General features: G+C 35.5%; 2 protein-coding genes across 2 annotated transcripts; one reads left to right on the top strand and one right to left on the bottom strand.

Moving 5' to 3' along the window:
• The first annotated feature begins 4,066 nt into the window (after positions 1-4,066).
• On the top strand, positions 4,067-6,358 carry LOC120015947 (trihelix transcription factor GT-2-like). The gene is made up of 2 exons (XM_038868475.1): positions 4,067-4,497; positions 4,705-6,358. The coding sequence occupies exons 1-2, from the start codon at positions 4,250-4,252 to the stop codon at positions 6,059-6,061; spliced, it is 1,605 nt and encodes a 534-aa protein (XP_038724403.1). The 5' UTR covers positions 4,067-4,249; the 3' UTR covers positions 6,062-6,358.
• A 1,992-nt stretch (positions 6,359-8,350) lies between these two features.
• LOC120016386 (trihelix transcription factor GT-2-like) lies at positions 8,351-10,703 on the bottom strand. Its single transcript, XM_038869125.1, has 2 exons — positions 10,234-10,703; positions 8,351-10,095 (listed from the first exon to the last, which is right to left on the bottom strand). Exons 1-2 carry the CDS (start codon positions 10,482-10,484, stop codon positions 8,622-8,624), a joined length of 1,725 nt encoding a protein of 574 aa, XP_038725053.1. The 5' UTR covers positions 10,485-10,703; the 3' UTR covers positions 8,351-8,621.
• Positions 10,704-12,754: the final 2,051 nt, after the last annotated feature.

Genomic DNA, 12,754 nt, shown 5'->3' with positions numbered 1-12,754 from the left:
AAGGGATGATCAACTTAAATTGAGGTATCTTTAGTAAAAATCGGGATATGACTAAAGTTTCCCAACTCAAAATGTGTAGGAAGTGGATTGTCATACGTAATTTACATTAATTTGTTATAGCCTACCTGTAACTACCTCCGTTTGGTAGAACGGTTGTGTTGATTTTCAACGCTAGCAGTTAAGCTGTGAAAAAAAAAACTGAGCTTAAAACTCTAAAATAAGCTGTAAGGTGTTTGGTGAACTAAAAACTGTTTGTAGATTATAAGCTGTGCAATGAGTTAAGTCAAATATATTTAGTTGTATTATTATTAATTTATAAGTATAATTTATTATATAAAAATTATTAATTACTTTAGGTAAACATTAAATATATAATATAAATAAATATAATTTCTTATAGATAATTATAATAATTATAAATTAATAAATATAAAATATTATTAAGAATTTTGTATGTTATTAAGAATTTAATTTATCTTATTAAGAATTTAATTTTATTATATAAATATGTTATTAAGAATTTAATTTAATATTACATTTTCTATGTTATTAAGAATTTAGTTTAATTTATATAAATATTATTTAAACATAATACAGGTGGGCCCCATCATTTTTAAATAGAAAATAATTATTAACATGTGGGATCCACCTGGGTCCCACATTAAAAAAATGTAGACTTGTTGAACTGGGGTGTTACCGCCCCGTTTTGAGGGCGGTAACGCCCTGCAAAACCTGTTGTTTGGCATAACGGTTCCGTAAAGCGGGACAGTTAGCGGTCTCGCTTTGGGAACCGCCTTGTCAAGCATGCACCTTGTAGACGTTATTGCCACTTATTTTCTTCTCTTGTTTCACATCAACTATAATACCCCCTTTGTAACTGTTTTTTTTTTTAAAAATAGAAAAAAAACTGTTGATGAATATGTCTAATGTAAATAAGAAAAACTAGCCTGTTGAAATGCGTCCACTCTTGTGTGATTTAAATTAGAGAATGCAAGAGAATGGGAGATAGCCTGGTTGGTCTGGTTATCTGCCCAAAACCTTGAGGTCCAGGGTTCTATTCTCACTAGGGGGTTTGGGATTTGAGTAGTATTTCATCTGCTATGGTGGTCTTCATACCCCTCGGGCATGGCTTAACGTGTGTGTGTGGCCTGTTGGCCTTTCAAAAAATAAAAATTAGAGAATGCAAAGGGGGTGAGTTTGAGATGTGATTACATTCAAAATTGTCTCTGGTTCTGAGAACGTCATAGGACATAGGGTCGAAGTCAAGATTATCCTTGTTGCGTCGAAGGATGATCTGTACAAGAAAGCAAATAAGCTATGGAGGCTCTCGAGGGTGTGCTTGGGGGATTGCTCTGACGCTCAAGTAAGTAACAGTCAAAAGGAGAGTGCTAAATATTCGGAGCTCTTCTCTCAAGTTGCTATTAAATATGCAAGAGTGCAAAAATTTGAAATCGTTTACCTGTAGCGAGGGTCCCCTTTTATATGAGCTAGATTAGTTCTAGTTTTAGTATGAGTGGATCTTATCTCCTTGATCTCAAGCATGATCATAGAAGGGTGAATCCTATCTTGACTTCTTTCCTTAGTAGAGTAAATTTTCTATTGAATACTTAACCTATGTATGGTGTTATGCCACCAAGATACCGAACATGTATGCTCGGTTATATACTCCTTGCCGAGGAGCTCTCCCCCTCTTCGAGTATGAGACCCACTGCTTTCCTTGGGTGCTCATCTTTGGGTGTCATCTTCGGTGCCATATGTTAGGACACGTGACAGAATTTGAATGGAGATTATTTTAGTACTATCAATATAAAGAAATTAATTTCCATCCTATTGTAGAAATACCTACTTGTCCTGGCTTTATCCATGTTAGGAGGATGAAACCTTTCATTCTCTGTCAACTCAATCAGAGAGACTAATTTCTTTCTATGAAGATGAACAAGAAACGGAATGGAATCAGTGGTAATTTTCTTTAAGGAGAATTAGAAGTAATTTCTTTGATAAATCATATTATTATTGAAAATGAGAGAACAGCTCGAACCTTACTTTATTTGATTAATAAAAAATGGGTAAAATTTGAATATCTATTTTTTTTAGGGCATTCAATGTTGGATTGATTAGTTGGGCCCCACCATTAGTTGCACTATGTGTAGGGCAACTTTGATCATTTGCTTTTTGACGACTCAATTATTGAGAGCTAGTGGATTTGATTGCAATCTACACATATTATTATATTTAATATGCTTACTCCACATTTCTTGGTCTAAAACTTTTGCTTCTTGTTTTTTTTTCAATAGCCTAAGATTCCTCCCAATTTGTCTGAAATTTTTTTCCTTATATATTGTCTTTTTGTTTACATTCAAAACAAAGAAAACCCAAATGCCTAAACTGAAAATTTTGGGTTAATGTAATTCTTGATAATTGAAAGAGTTGACAAATTTGAATTTGGTAACTGAATATTCAAACGTTACAACTTATTATTCAAAAATTTGAATTTGTTCAAATATAGTATCTTCAGTAGATTTTTCAATTTTCGGACAATAACCCGTTTAGTGTCGTATTGATCAAACATAAATCGTCAAGTATTGGTAATGTGACTTGACAACGATGATGACACCAAAAAATCTTTAGATTGTTAATGTGACTTTATTGGAATAGTTTTAAACATTGAGTTATTAGATTGACGTGTGAACTTTGAATGAATGAAATTGAAATGAGTCAAATCTTTAGGGTATCAAAAATTTTAATCCAACAGGCAAGCATGTCATTTCAATTCCAATGGCCCTAGAAATTGAAAATTCAATGATGTTACCGTTATATATATATATATATATATATATATATATATATATATATAATGGTCCCAAAAATGGTTTGAGTCATTCGGTCATGAGCATCAAAATTATGGATTCCAATTTAATATTGGTAGGTCGCGTACTAACTGAATATTGCCACCGTTAACTTAATTTGTATTCATAAATGGCTTTGCCTATCTTATAACAGTAACATAACACATAGGAACACTGTTCTGTCATCTCAGCATTGTTAATGTTTTCCATTCGATCAACGATAACATCAGCACGTTTATTTATCAAGACTCCACAAAAATAGACTGTGAAATGTTTTCGATCTTTCGGTGATTAGTCGTAATAAGAGTTATCTTTCGATGATCAAAAGTGATATTTATCGAATGGATCCCACTAAAAGTCTAAAATATCCTTTTTTAAGATAAGTCTCTAGTGCTAAATATTTCTTTGCACAATTATGAATAAACAATATTTGTCAAACTACATTTGTCCACATCATAGTAGGCACTTTTTTACCACCACAAGTAGATGGTGCCAGTCTTACCCAACTAATTTTAATATCAAGCCACCTGATAAACCTCTGTAAAGAATTTTAATCTCCAATCCCCATATTTAATTCATCCGAAAATTACTTTTATAACCTTTTGGCCGCGGTAATTGTCTATTGTGATCGAGATTGAATGATTAAGTCAAAGTATACATTTTAGGAGGCAACAAAGTAATTTAGCAACCATAAAAAATAATAATATTATTATTATACATGGGTCGGCTTTTAATTATTTTTTTAACTGAATATAGATGGACAGACAAAAGTCACAAAACCCAACTGTCGTATCTGTGTGCAGCTGTTGATAAATATCAGTACAATAATATTTTTTTTATATTTAATACAATGCATCTATTTTTATATGTATTTCCGTGCCACTTTAATTATTATTGAGAAGCAAAGTGACACCAGCAGCTCCTGTTTTGTGTTCTTTTTTAACCAATCAACCCAACCCACAGTTTAAAAAAAAAAAAAACACAGAAAGATTCCACAGCTAAAAATTAAAAGCTAAAATAATAATAACAATATTGACTAGTAATGATAAAAGAAAAAAATTTAAAAAAATTGTTGAGATTTGACAAATAGGTCCTACCGTCCTACAGAAAAACAAAATTTATTCTAAAATAATAATAATAATAATATTGACTAGTAATTATAAAAGAAAACAATTAAAAACAATTGTAGACAAACAGGTCCTACAGAAAAACAAAATAAATAAATTTTGTAGGTTTCACCTTCCAAAACCCAACCATCTTCAATAAAGTAGAGATTTCACCATATTTTGTTGTTGGGTTTTTGACAATTATTGTTTTTATTTTTATTATTTTCTTTCTATCTTTCTTTCTGTTTGTTTCAAGCTGTAATTTGGTAGAAGGAGGTAGCAGTACTAGTGAGTCCTATGCTAGGGGACTCATCAGGTGTCCTAGCACCACCACCACTAACCTCAGGCGGCGAGAATCAGCCTCCGTTAACCGCCACCACATCCCACCATGACGGTCTCGAAGACAAGGCAGGTGACCGGAGTAATTATGGCGGTCACAGGTGGCCTAGGCAAGAAACTCTAGCTCTTCTGAGAATAAGGTCCGACATGGACTTGGCCTTTCGCGAGGCCAGCGCCAAAGGCCCTTTGTGGGACGAGGTTTCCAGGTAATTATTGGTTAATCATAGCTTATTAGTCGAAAATTCCGATGAATTTTTATGGTTTGTTGATCGAGGTTGCTTAGGGATGCATGCTTTGATTAATTTTCATGTTTATTTTATGTGTGAAGTTTGTTTCTTTCTGGTTTTTATCGCTGAATTCAAGACTGGACTGAAACAGAAATCGGAGTTGTGTTTTTCTTTGTGTTTGTACAGAAAGCTAGCGGAGCTTGGTTATAATCGAAGTGGCAAGAAGTGCAAGGAGAAATTCGAGAACGTGTACAAATACCACAAGAGAACCAAAGAAGGCCGATCTGCTAAATCTGAAACCAAAGCCTATCGATTCTTCGATCAATTGCAAGTTCTCGAAAATCACCAATCCAAACCTCGAATCCCAGAATCGCCAATGTCAGTAACCAATATTCCACCTCTAATCTCTCAAATCACTGTTCCATCAACAACTCATGTGTCTGCAAATCAAGCTACGAATTTCACAAATATCACTTCATTTCTGCCGGCGAACCCCCCTCTCGCACCGCCGCCTATGAATCCGTTGGAGACCAATGTGGCCGCTTCTTTCCCCAACATTTCTGGGGATCTGATTTCGAATTCGACCTCTTCTTCGACCTCCTCGGATGTGGAGCTGGAAGGGAGACGAGGGAATAGGAAGAGGAAATGGACCGATTTCTTCGAGAGGCTAATGAAGGGAGTGATGGAGAAGCAAGAGGAGTTGCAGAAGAAATTCTTGGAAGCGCTGGACAAACGCGAGCAAGAAAGACTGGTGAGAGAAGAAGCTTGGAGACTACAAGAAATGGCGAGAATCAATAGAGAACGAGAAATTTTAGCCCACGAAAGGTCTATCGCCGCCTCCAAGGACGCTGCAGTGATGTCGTTTTTGCAAAAAATCGCCAAACAGCAAGAACAAATTCCAGGTCAGCCACAAAGTACTCAACCAGCACCTTTACCCGTACCAATGCCAGCACCGCCGCCGGTAGCATTACCAATTGTGCCGAATCGGGAAACATCGAGAAGGGATAACAATGGAGAGAGTAATTTCGTACCGACAAGTTCTTCAAGATGGCCTAAAGTGGAAGTAGATGCATTGATTGGAATACGAACCAGTCTTGACTCAAAGTATCAAGACAATGGTCCAAAAGGGCCGTTGTGGGAGGAAATCTCGGCGGAGATGAGAAAAATCGGATACAATCGGAGCTCGAAGAGATGCAAGGAGAAATGGGAGAACATAAACAAGTACTTCAAGAAGGTTAAAGACAGCAACAAGAGAAGGCCTGAGGACTCCAAAACTTGTCCCTATTTTTCCCAACTTGATGCTTTGTACAGGGAAAAGAAGAACAAATCACAAGTTGTTGATCATAATTTGTCCAATGATCAATCGGGTACGATGCCACAAAACGCGGTGCCATTGATGGTACTACCGGAGCAGCAATGGCCTCCTCCTCCGCAACAAGATTTGGTCACAGAAGATGCGGAGAGCGACCAAAATCAAGACGAGGAGGACGATGAGAACGAGGCAGACGACGGAGGTGATCACTTTAGGATTTGCAGTCAATAAACCACAAACTTCAATCGGCGGAAATACTTATACAGGCGAGTAGTGACAAGTATTCCGGCAGCCGTCTATTTTAATTTATAGGGCAAGCAAGGTCACAGCATAGAAGGTGTAACACAACATAGTCAGTAATCAGCACTTTGGTTTCATATATAATATATACATATATATATATATATGTCTACTAATTATTTATTTTGGCAAAAAATAATAAGTTCCAAGTTCCAATAAATAGAGACAATGATTTTTTAAAAATGTTTCATGAGGGTTGTAAATGGAGAAAAAAAAATAGGTATGTTTGGTTTGGTTTAATTTTGCAAGAATGATTAGAACAATTTGTAGGAGTATGTCCTTGTGTGTTGTGTTAATTTGTAACTTTGTATAGCATGTATTAAACAGCTTTTTAGACACCTCCCCCACAACATGCCAATGGACCTTCACTTGGAGATACCTTACCTTAATCAGCCAAGGACCTTACACTAGCCAGGTTTCCATACATACATACATATATATATATATATTATGTACGATTGGACTCATGATGGATTGATGGTGAAGCACACAAGATAATCAGACACATTCTATTATTATCAGACAATTGGTCTTTATTTTCAATAAATTTGTCTTTGTTTTGAGGAAAAATTAGGTGCTTGTTTTTAATAAATAGACTAACTGCTAAAGATATGATCCCTTCTTTCTGAAAATGTAAATTTATAATTTACTGAAAAAAAGAAGAAATATCAAATGATATTGCCATGACCATTTAACCTATAATAGGACACAAGCAAAACCCCATGAGTGATGTTAATGGGGTCTATTTATCTTCCAATGAACAATTGTATGATTATATCCAAACATTAAAATTGGAGTATTAGTAGCCGTATATAGTCAAGTAATTAACACACCATGCACTAATGCATTCCAGCATTATATATATATATATATATATATATATATATATATAGAGAGAGAGAGAGAGAGAGAATAGTGGATACCAGTATAGGCAGGCATGTCCTTGTGAGTGGTGACGTTAAGAACAATGTAGGTCACTATTGAGTACAAGTCGCTATAAAGCTTATCCACTCCATTATAATACTACTCAAGATGAAGATGAAGAGGTATTAGTTTGTTCCTGTGCATGATAACAGCAGACCTATACATGCATACATACATATCTATACATACGTACATACATTTTTTTTTTAAGAAAAGGGCTTAGACATACATACATACATAATCGTCTCTATTTACTGTATACATATTATAGAGCAATATCTATTTATTCATGTAGCTAGAGATCCAAGACCACTCAATTTTGTGGACCTCGCGACACTTTAATGTTCATATGCAACACTAAAGATTCCCAAGGACTTGACAGAATAATCATGATTAACAACACTACTACCGCCCACACTGGTCAAAAGAAAATAGACCATATATAGTGACCAATGAGTGAATTGGGTTGTCAAATATAAAATATTGCATCTATATGTGCACCAAATTATGGGTGTATATATATGTGTGTGTGTATTGTTGGTTTGAAATGGTTGAATGGGCACCCATAATGGGTCAACGCGACCCATTTATATACTCAAATGCCATAGGCAGTTGAAGATAGATATGGAGGAGTTACATCCTCGTGGAGAGGTTTACAACTCTCCAAACATGGAGACTTCTCCATTCTAAGAAAAACACAAAAAGGTTCGCAAGAGAAGCATCTCTCAAGGTAGTACTCTCTCCAAATTCGTGTAAGAACTGCACTTAATTTGTGGGTACCAAGATACATTATATTCAAGTGATGCATATTTGATTATCATATATTTGATCTTGGAAAATTGTCAATAATTAGATTTGATTCATATTTGATGTTTATATCATCTTACATGTGTATGTGTGTGTGTGTATATATATATATATATAATGTTCGAACTTTTGTTACCAATGATAGCTGCTTGGTTGATCAAGTAAATAATATCAATGTACAAATCAGGATCATATGGGTTTGTGGAAAGTCAAAATATGCATTCACTAATAACATAAATAAAATACCAATTAAATAAAGAGACAAGTTTAAGAAGATTCTTTTTGTAGGACCCTAATATATAAGGACTCCACATGTGATGTGTTGGCCTGTTATGGGGAAGGGACCCACTCTTGTACACATATATATACTTATAGATTTAGACATTTAATGTGAAACATGCCCATGTTAGTGCAAAAGCTTAAATTAGCCTTCACTTTTGTTAATTACTAATTATAATATGTTTCAATCAATTTGAATTGATTCAAAAGTTATATAATAATAATCTCCATTGATCACTATAAACAACATACACTAAACACCAATTCTCCCATTTACACCCACTGATCAGCAGAAACATACATCACTGCCTTTTCTTTATTTCTGTTTTGTGAATCCCTACGTAAACATATCAAGTATGAACAGTAAAAAAATGTAAAAAGGGTACAATTTTGTTTAAAAAGATTATTGTGACAAGCCAGACTTGAGGGTTGAAAATGACCAATTTCTCTCTTTTTTTACAGCAATGGTATAAACATGGTTTTACTCACCAGTAGTAGAGGCCATTGAAACTTGTTTGTTTGGTACCAACTCAAAACCCTGAGCATCTTCGTCGTCGTCGTCATCAGTGTCTCCATCTTCTTCAGTCTCCTCTTCTTGATTCTGATCCATGATATCACCCCTCTCATTATCCTCCATTATTGATTGAATCTGGTTAGTATTACTTTCTTGCTGAAGAGGCCATTGTTGTTCTGGCCGGACCATCAAGGGCTCCATAATCGGAGTAATGGGCTTCAGAACAAAATCACCAGAATTACTTGAAGAATTAGCACCCACCTTGTTGTTGTTATTGTTAATCTTGTCCTTGTATAGAGCATCCAACTGGTGAAAATAAGAGCATGTTTTGGAATCTTCAGGCCTTTGTTTATTGCTCTCTTTCACTTTCTTGAAATACTTGTTTATGTTTTCCCACTTTTCTTTGCATCTTTTGGCAGTTCTGTTGTATCCCAATTGTCGCATTCCAGCCGAAATATCATCCCATAATGGCCCTTTCGGTCCATTTTCTTGGTACTTTATGTCAAGACTGGTTCGCAGACTGATTAGAGCTTCAACTTCCGGTTTTGGCCATCTAGAAGACGTTGAAGTTGCATCAATGTTACTATTATCCTCTCCATTATCAACCCTTTTTGTTGTATTGAAATTCACCGAGGGCGGTGGTGGCAATTGGTGTTGATGTGGTCGAGCCGGAGGAGGAAGTGGTGGTGGTGGTTTTTCTGGATTGCCAAGTGTTTGATGAAATGCCGGTGGTTGTGATCCGGACATTTGGTGTAACAATGCAATCACTGCTGCATCTTTGGCTGCTGCGGCCGATCTTTCTTGGACTAAAATCTCATGTTCTCTATTGATTCTTGACATTTCTTGCGTCCTCCATGTTTCTTCTCTAACCATTCGATCGTGTTGGCGTTTCTCTATCGTTTCCAAGAATCTCGACTGTAACTCTTCCTGCTTCTTCATCACTTGCTTGGTTAGCCTCTCAAAGAAATCCTTCCATCTCCTCTTTCTCTTTCCCTGCCCTTGGAATTCCTCATCTGATGCTGTTGAAGAAGATGTAGAACTCGAAAAGAGATTCGCAGAAATGTTTGGGAAATTAGAAGTGGAGATACTATTGTTTTGAGCAGGAAGTGTAGGGTTTGTTGTTGGTGGTGCTGTGACAATGTTTTGAGAGATATTTATAGGGTTTGTGGTGGCTGTTGTTGATGGAACAGTAATATGAGACACAGTACTAGGAGGATTATTATTATTCCAAGGCATTGACACCACTTGAGGTTTTTGTGGTGGTGGTTGGGGTGGTCGTGGATGATTTTCAAGGGCTGCTAATTGATCGAAAAACCGATAAGTCTTGCCGTCGGCTTTACTACTCCGACCTTCTTTGGTTCTCTTATGGTACTTGAAAACATTCTCAAATTTCTCTCTGCATTTCTTGGCACTCCTATTGAAACCAAGCTGGGCAAGTTTCCTGATTATAATCACAAAACCCATATGTGCATGATTTCATTTCGTCTTCATATGGAATTGAAACATTAAAAATAAACACCGACCCATATAAAGTTCATAGATTTAGATTCATAGACTTGAGAAGAGAGAGTCTACATACCTTGAAACTTCTTCCCACAATGGACCTTTGAGACTGGACTCACGGAATTGTTGGTCCATATCAGAACGTATCTTCAACAAGGCCAAGGTCTCTTGTCTAGGCCACCGGTTTCCACCGCAACTGCGTTCACCTTCATCAATACTTCTATTAATCTTATCTTCTTCATCACCACCACCACCTTCATGGGTTGTTGCCATGGCGGCCACCGCGGCGGAATTTGCTTGAGCACTTGAATCCTCTTCCCCAAGCATTTTAGCTGTACCAATTACACAAAAGGTGAAGATGGGGGATGTGAAAATGGTGAATTAGGAGTTGAATTTGTTTAATTTGTGTGGAACAAGATCTGCCTGTCAATTTCAAAACAACTGGAAGAAAATTTTATCTTTGAAGGAAAAGAAAAATGAAGGGGTGGAATCTTCAGTTTTATTTTTTTAAAATTTTTTGGGTTGTTGAAAATAAAACTATGAAGAGATCAGTTTGGGGTTGTCTTATATATATATATATATATATATGTACATGTTTCAGTAATTAATCAGTAATAATAAAAGTGGGATACAGTACCCAGAAAGAGAGAGAACTTACAATGTATAAAACGGGAAAAAAAAAAAAGAATAAGAAAAGTAATTATTAGAAAAAGAAATTTATTTATTATATATTAATAATAGAAAATTATGAAGTGCAGTGGCAACAGCTGCAGATAGCGACGATGGGGATAATAAAAAGGTTGGGCCATGTAGGTCATCTTTGCTTTTTTTGGGGAGCGTTTTGGATTTCAGTGGCCGTTGGCTTGTACTCGGTGCATGAGATGACTAAAATGCCCCTGCCACCAATAACACACTTGACCTAATTAACTAGTTAATCACGTCAATTAAGTAGCTGGCTTATTGATTAAGTGTATTTTGTGAAGATCTAATCATGTATATTGTTTCGACTAGTATTAATTACAGATATTCCGTTCGTATTTATACCCTGCGACATGTTAAGGAACGTAGACAGAGTGAGGGCGATTCAAGTATCTCAAGATTTAGGCATCATCAAAAGGACTCCGATATTTTGATATTTAAAAAATGGTATGTCGATTTTTGAGTTGGTTAGAAATGAATCATTCGAATTGAAGAATTAAAATTTTGACATAAATTAATTTCCGTCACTTCCCGAGATATTTTGAGATTTAGATCACATTGACAAATATTTTTAGAGTTACCAAAGTGCGTTAGTATTAATGGCCCATATATCTGAGTCGATGTCAGTGTGTCTAGAGGTCATTTCTCCCTTTATTTATTGTATATGTGTTTCTGACCGTTATCCTAATTATTTTATTTTATGTTTTCCTTTAAAAAAAAAACACTCAAGAGATTTATACGTGAAGGGGGAAAATACACAACATTTTTGAATATTCAAAAAAAAATATATCCAAACATAATATCTTCATTTCGTTCTCATTGGCCAAAATCACGGAACTTGTGGAGCCACGTGGATGGTAAAGAAGAATAATGGTGACAATTACAGTTTGACAAAATTGTGTAGATTGATTGTTGTATTCAAATTAAATTCATCAAACTAGTGGTGGAGGAAAGAAGAGTTGATGGATGTTGAAAGAATGATAAATTGAAATGTTGAATTAAACTTGTTAGATCAATGTCCATGTTATTAGGCCAAAGTCATTTATGAGAGCAAGTGATTGGTGACCAATTAGTTAGAGACTACCTTGACGTGACCTAATAAATATCACAAATTCATGGTCCATACAAATTAATCAACATATGCATAGAGTTTACAATTTAATTATTAGTATTCTTCTTCTTCTTTTTTTTATTGAGTTTTGAGTCTCCATAAAGTTGGTTTTTACTAAATACTTAATGAACCAAATTAGGGTTTCAGGACTTGAAACAATAGTAGTATTCAATTTTGAGTGGCCGAGTTGGTTGAGATTGAATTATTCTAATTGTACAAGTAGTCAATCGGGGGATTTACGTGCACTGAAATTCCTCTTTATAAAAATACGGCTTTGTGATGATTTTTTTAGTAAAAATTAATTTTTATTGATAAAAATGCTACAATTCCCAGATGAATTACCACGGCCTTAGAGAATGAATATTCTCTGAGTAGTTATAGAACCACGTAAGTTCAGTGAGAAACGAGAGAAGGGGTGTGAACTACTGAGTTCCCCTCTCGTCACACCTGTTGACAAACAATCACCCCCAACATGCGCACAAGCTGTTTGGCCTGTTGAATGAAGTGTCGAATAGGCTACTCGTCATACTTCTTGCTTGTTAATGTCATAATTGCAGAGTTGAGTCCACTTTCAATACAAAATTCAACACACCCTTATCTATTGCAACGCGGCGCACCTTAGTAATGACAATCAGTTCATAGAACAATGGTTTTCAATCATTACATGTAAATAGAATAATATAAAATATTAGTTAAGATTCTTAATCAACATGGATTGACCTAATTATGTATAGAAGGGTTAGAAGGTCTTGCCATCAACTCCATGACTCAATTATTGAGTAGAAAA

Source organism: Tripterygium wilfordii, chromosome 15 (genome assembly GCF_013401445.1).
Source record: "Tripterygium wilfordii isolate XIE 37 chromosome 15, ASM1340144v1, whole genome shotgun sequence".
Classification (NCBI taxonomy): domain Eukaryota; kingdom Viridiplantae; phylum Streptophyta; class Magnoliopsida; order Celastrales; family Celastraceae; genus Tripterygium; species Tripterygium wilfordii.
This window is presented reverse-complemented; position numbering and strand designations above follow the sequence as displayed.

Coding starts and splice junctions, on each gene's coding strand:
- LOC120015947 (XM_038868475.1), top strand. CDS start 4,250: ATGCTAGGGGACTCATCAGGTGTCCTAGCACCACCACCACTAACCTCA. Junction 4,498..4,704: donor TTGTGGGACGAGGTTTCCAG/GTAATTATTGGT, acceptor GTGTTTGTACAG/AAAGCTAGCGGAGCTTGGTT.
- LOC120016386 (XM_038869125.1), bottom strand. CDS start 10,484: ATGCTTGGGGAAGAGGATTCAAGTGCTCAAGCAAATTCCGCCGCGGTG. Junction 10,096..10,233: donor TTGTGGGAAGAAGTTTCAAG/GTATGTAGACTC, acceptor GATTATAATCAG/GAAACTTGCCCAGCTTGGTT.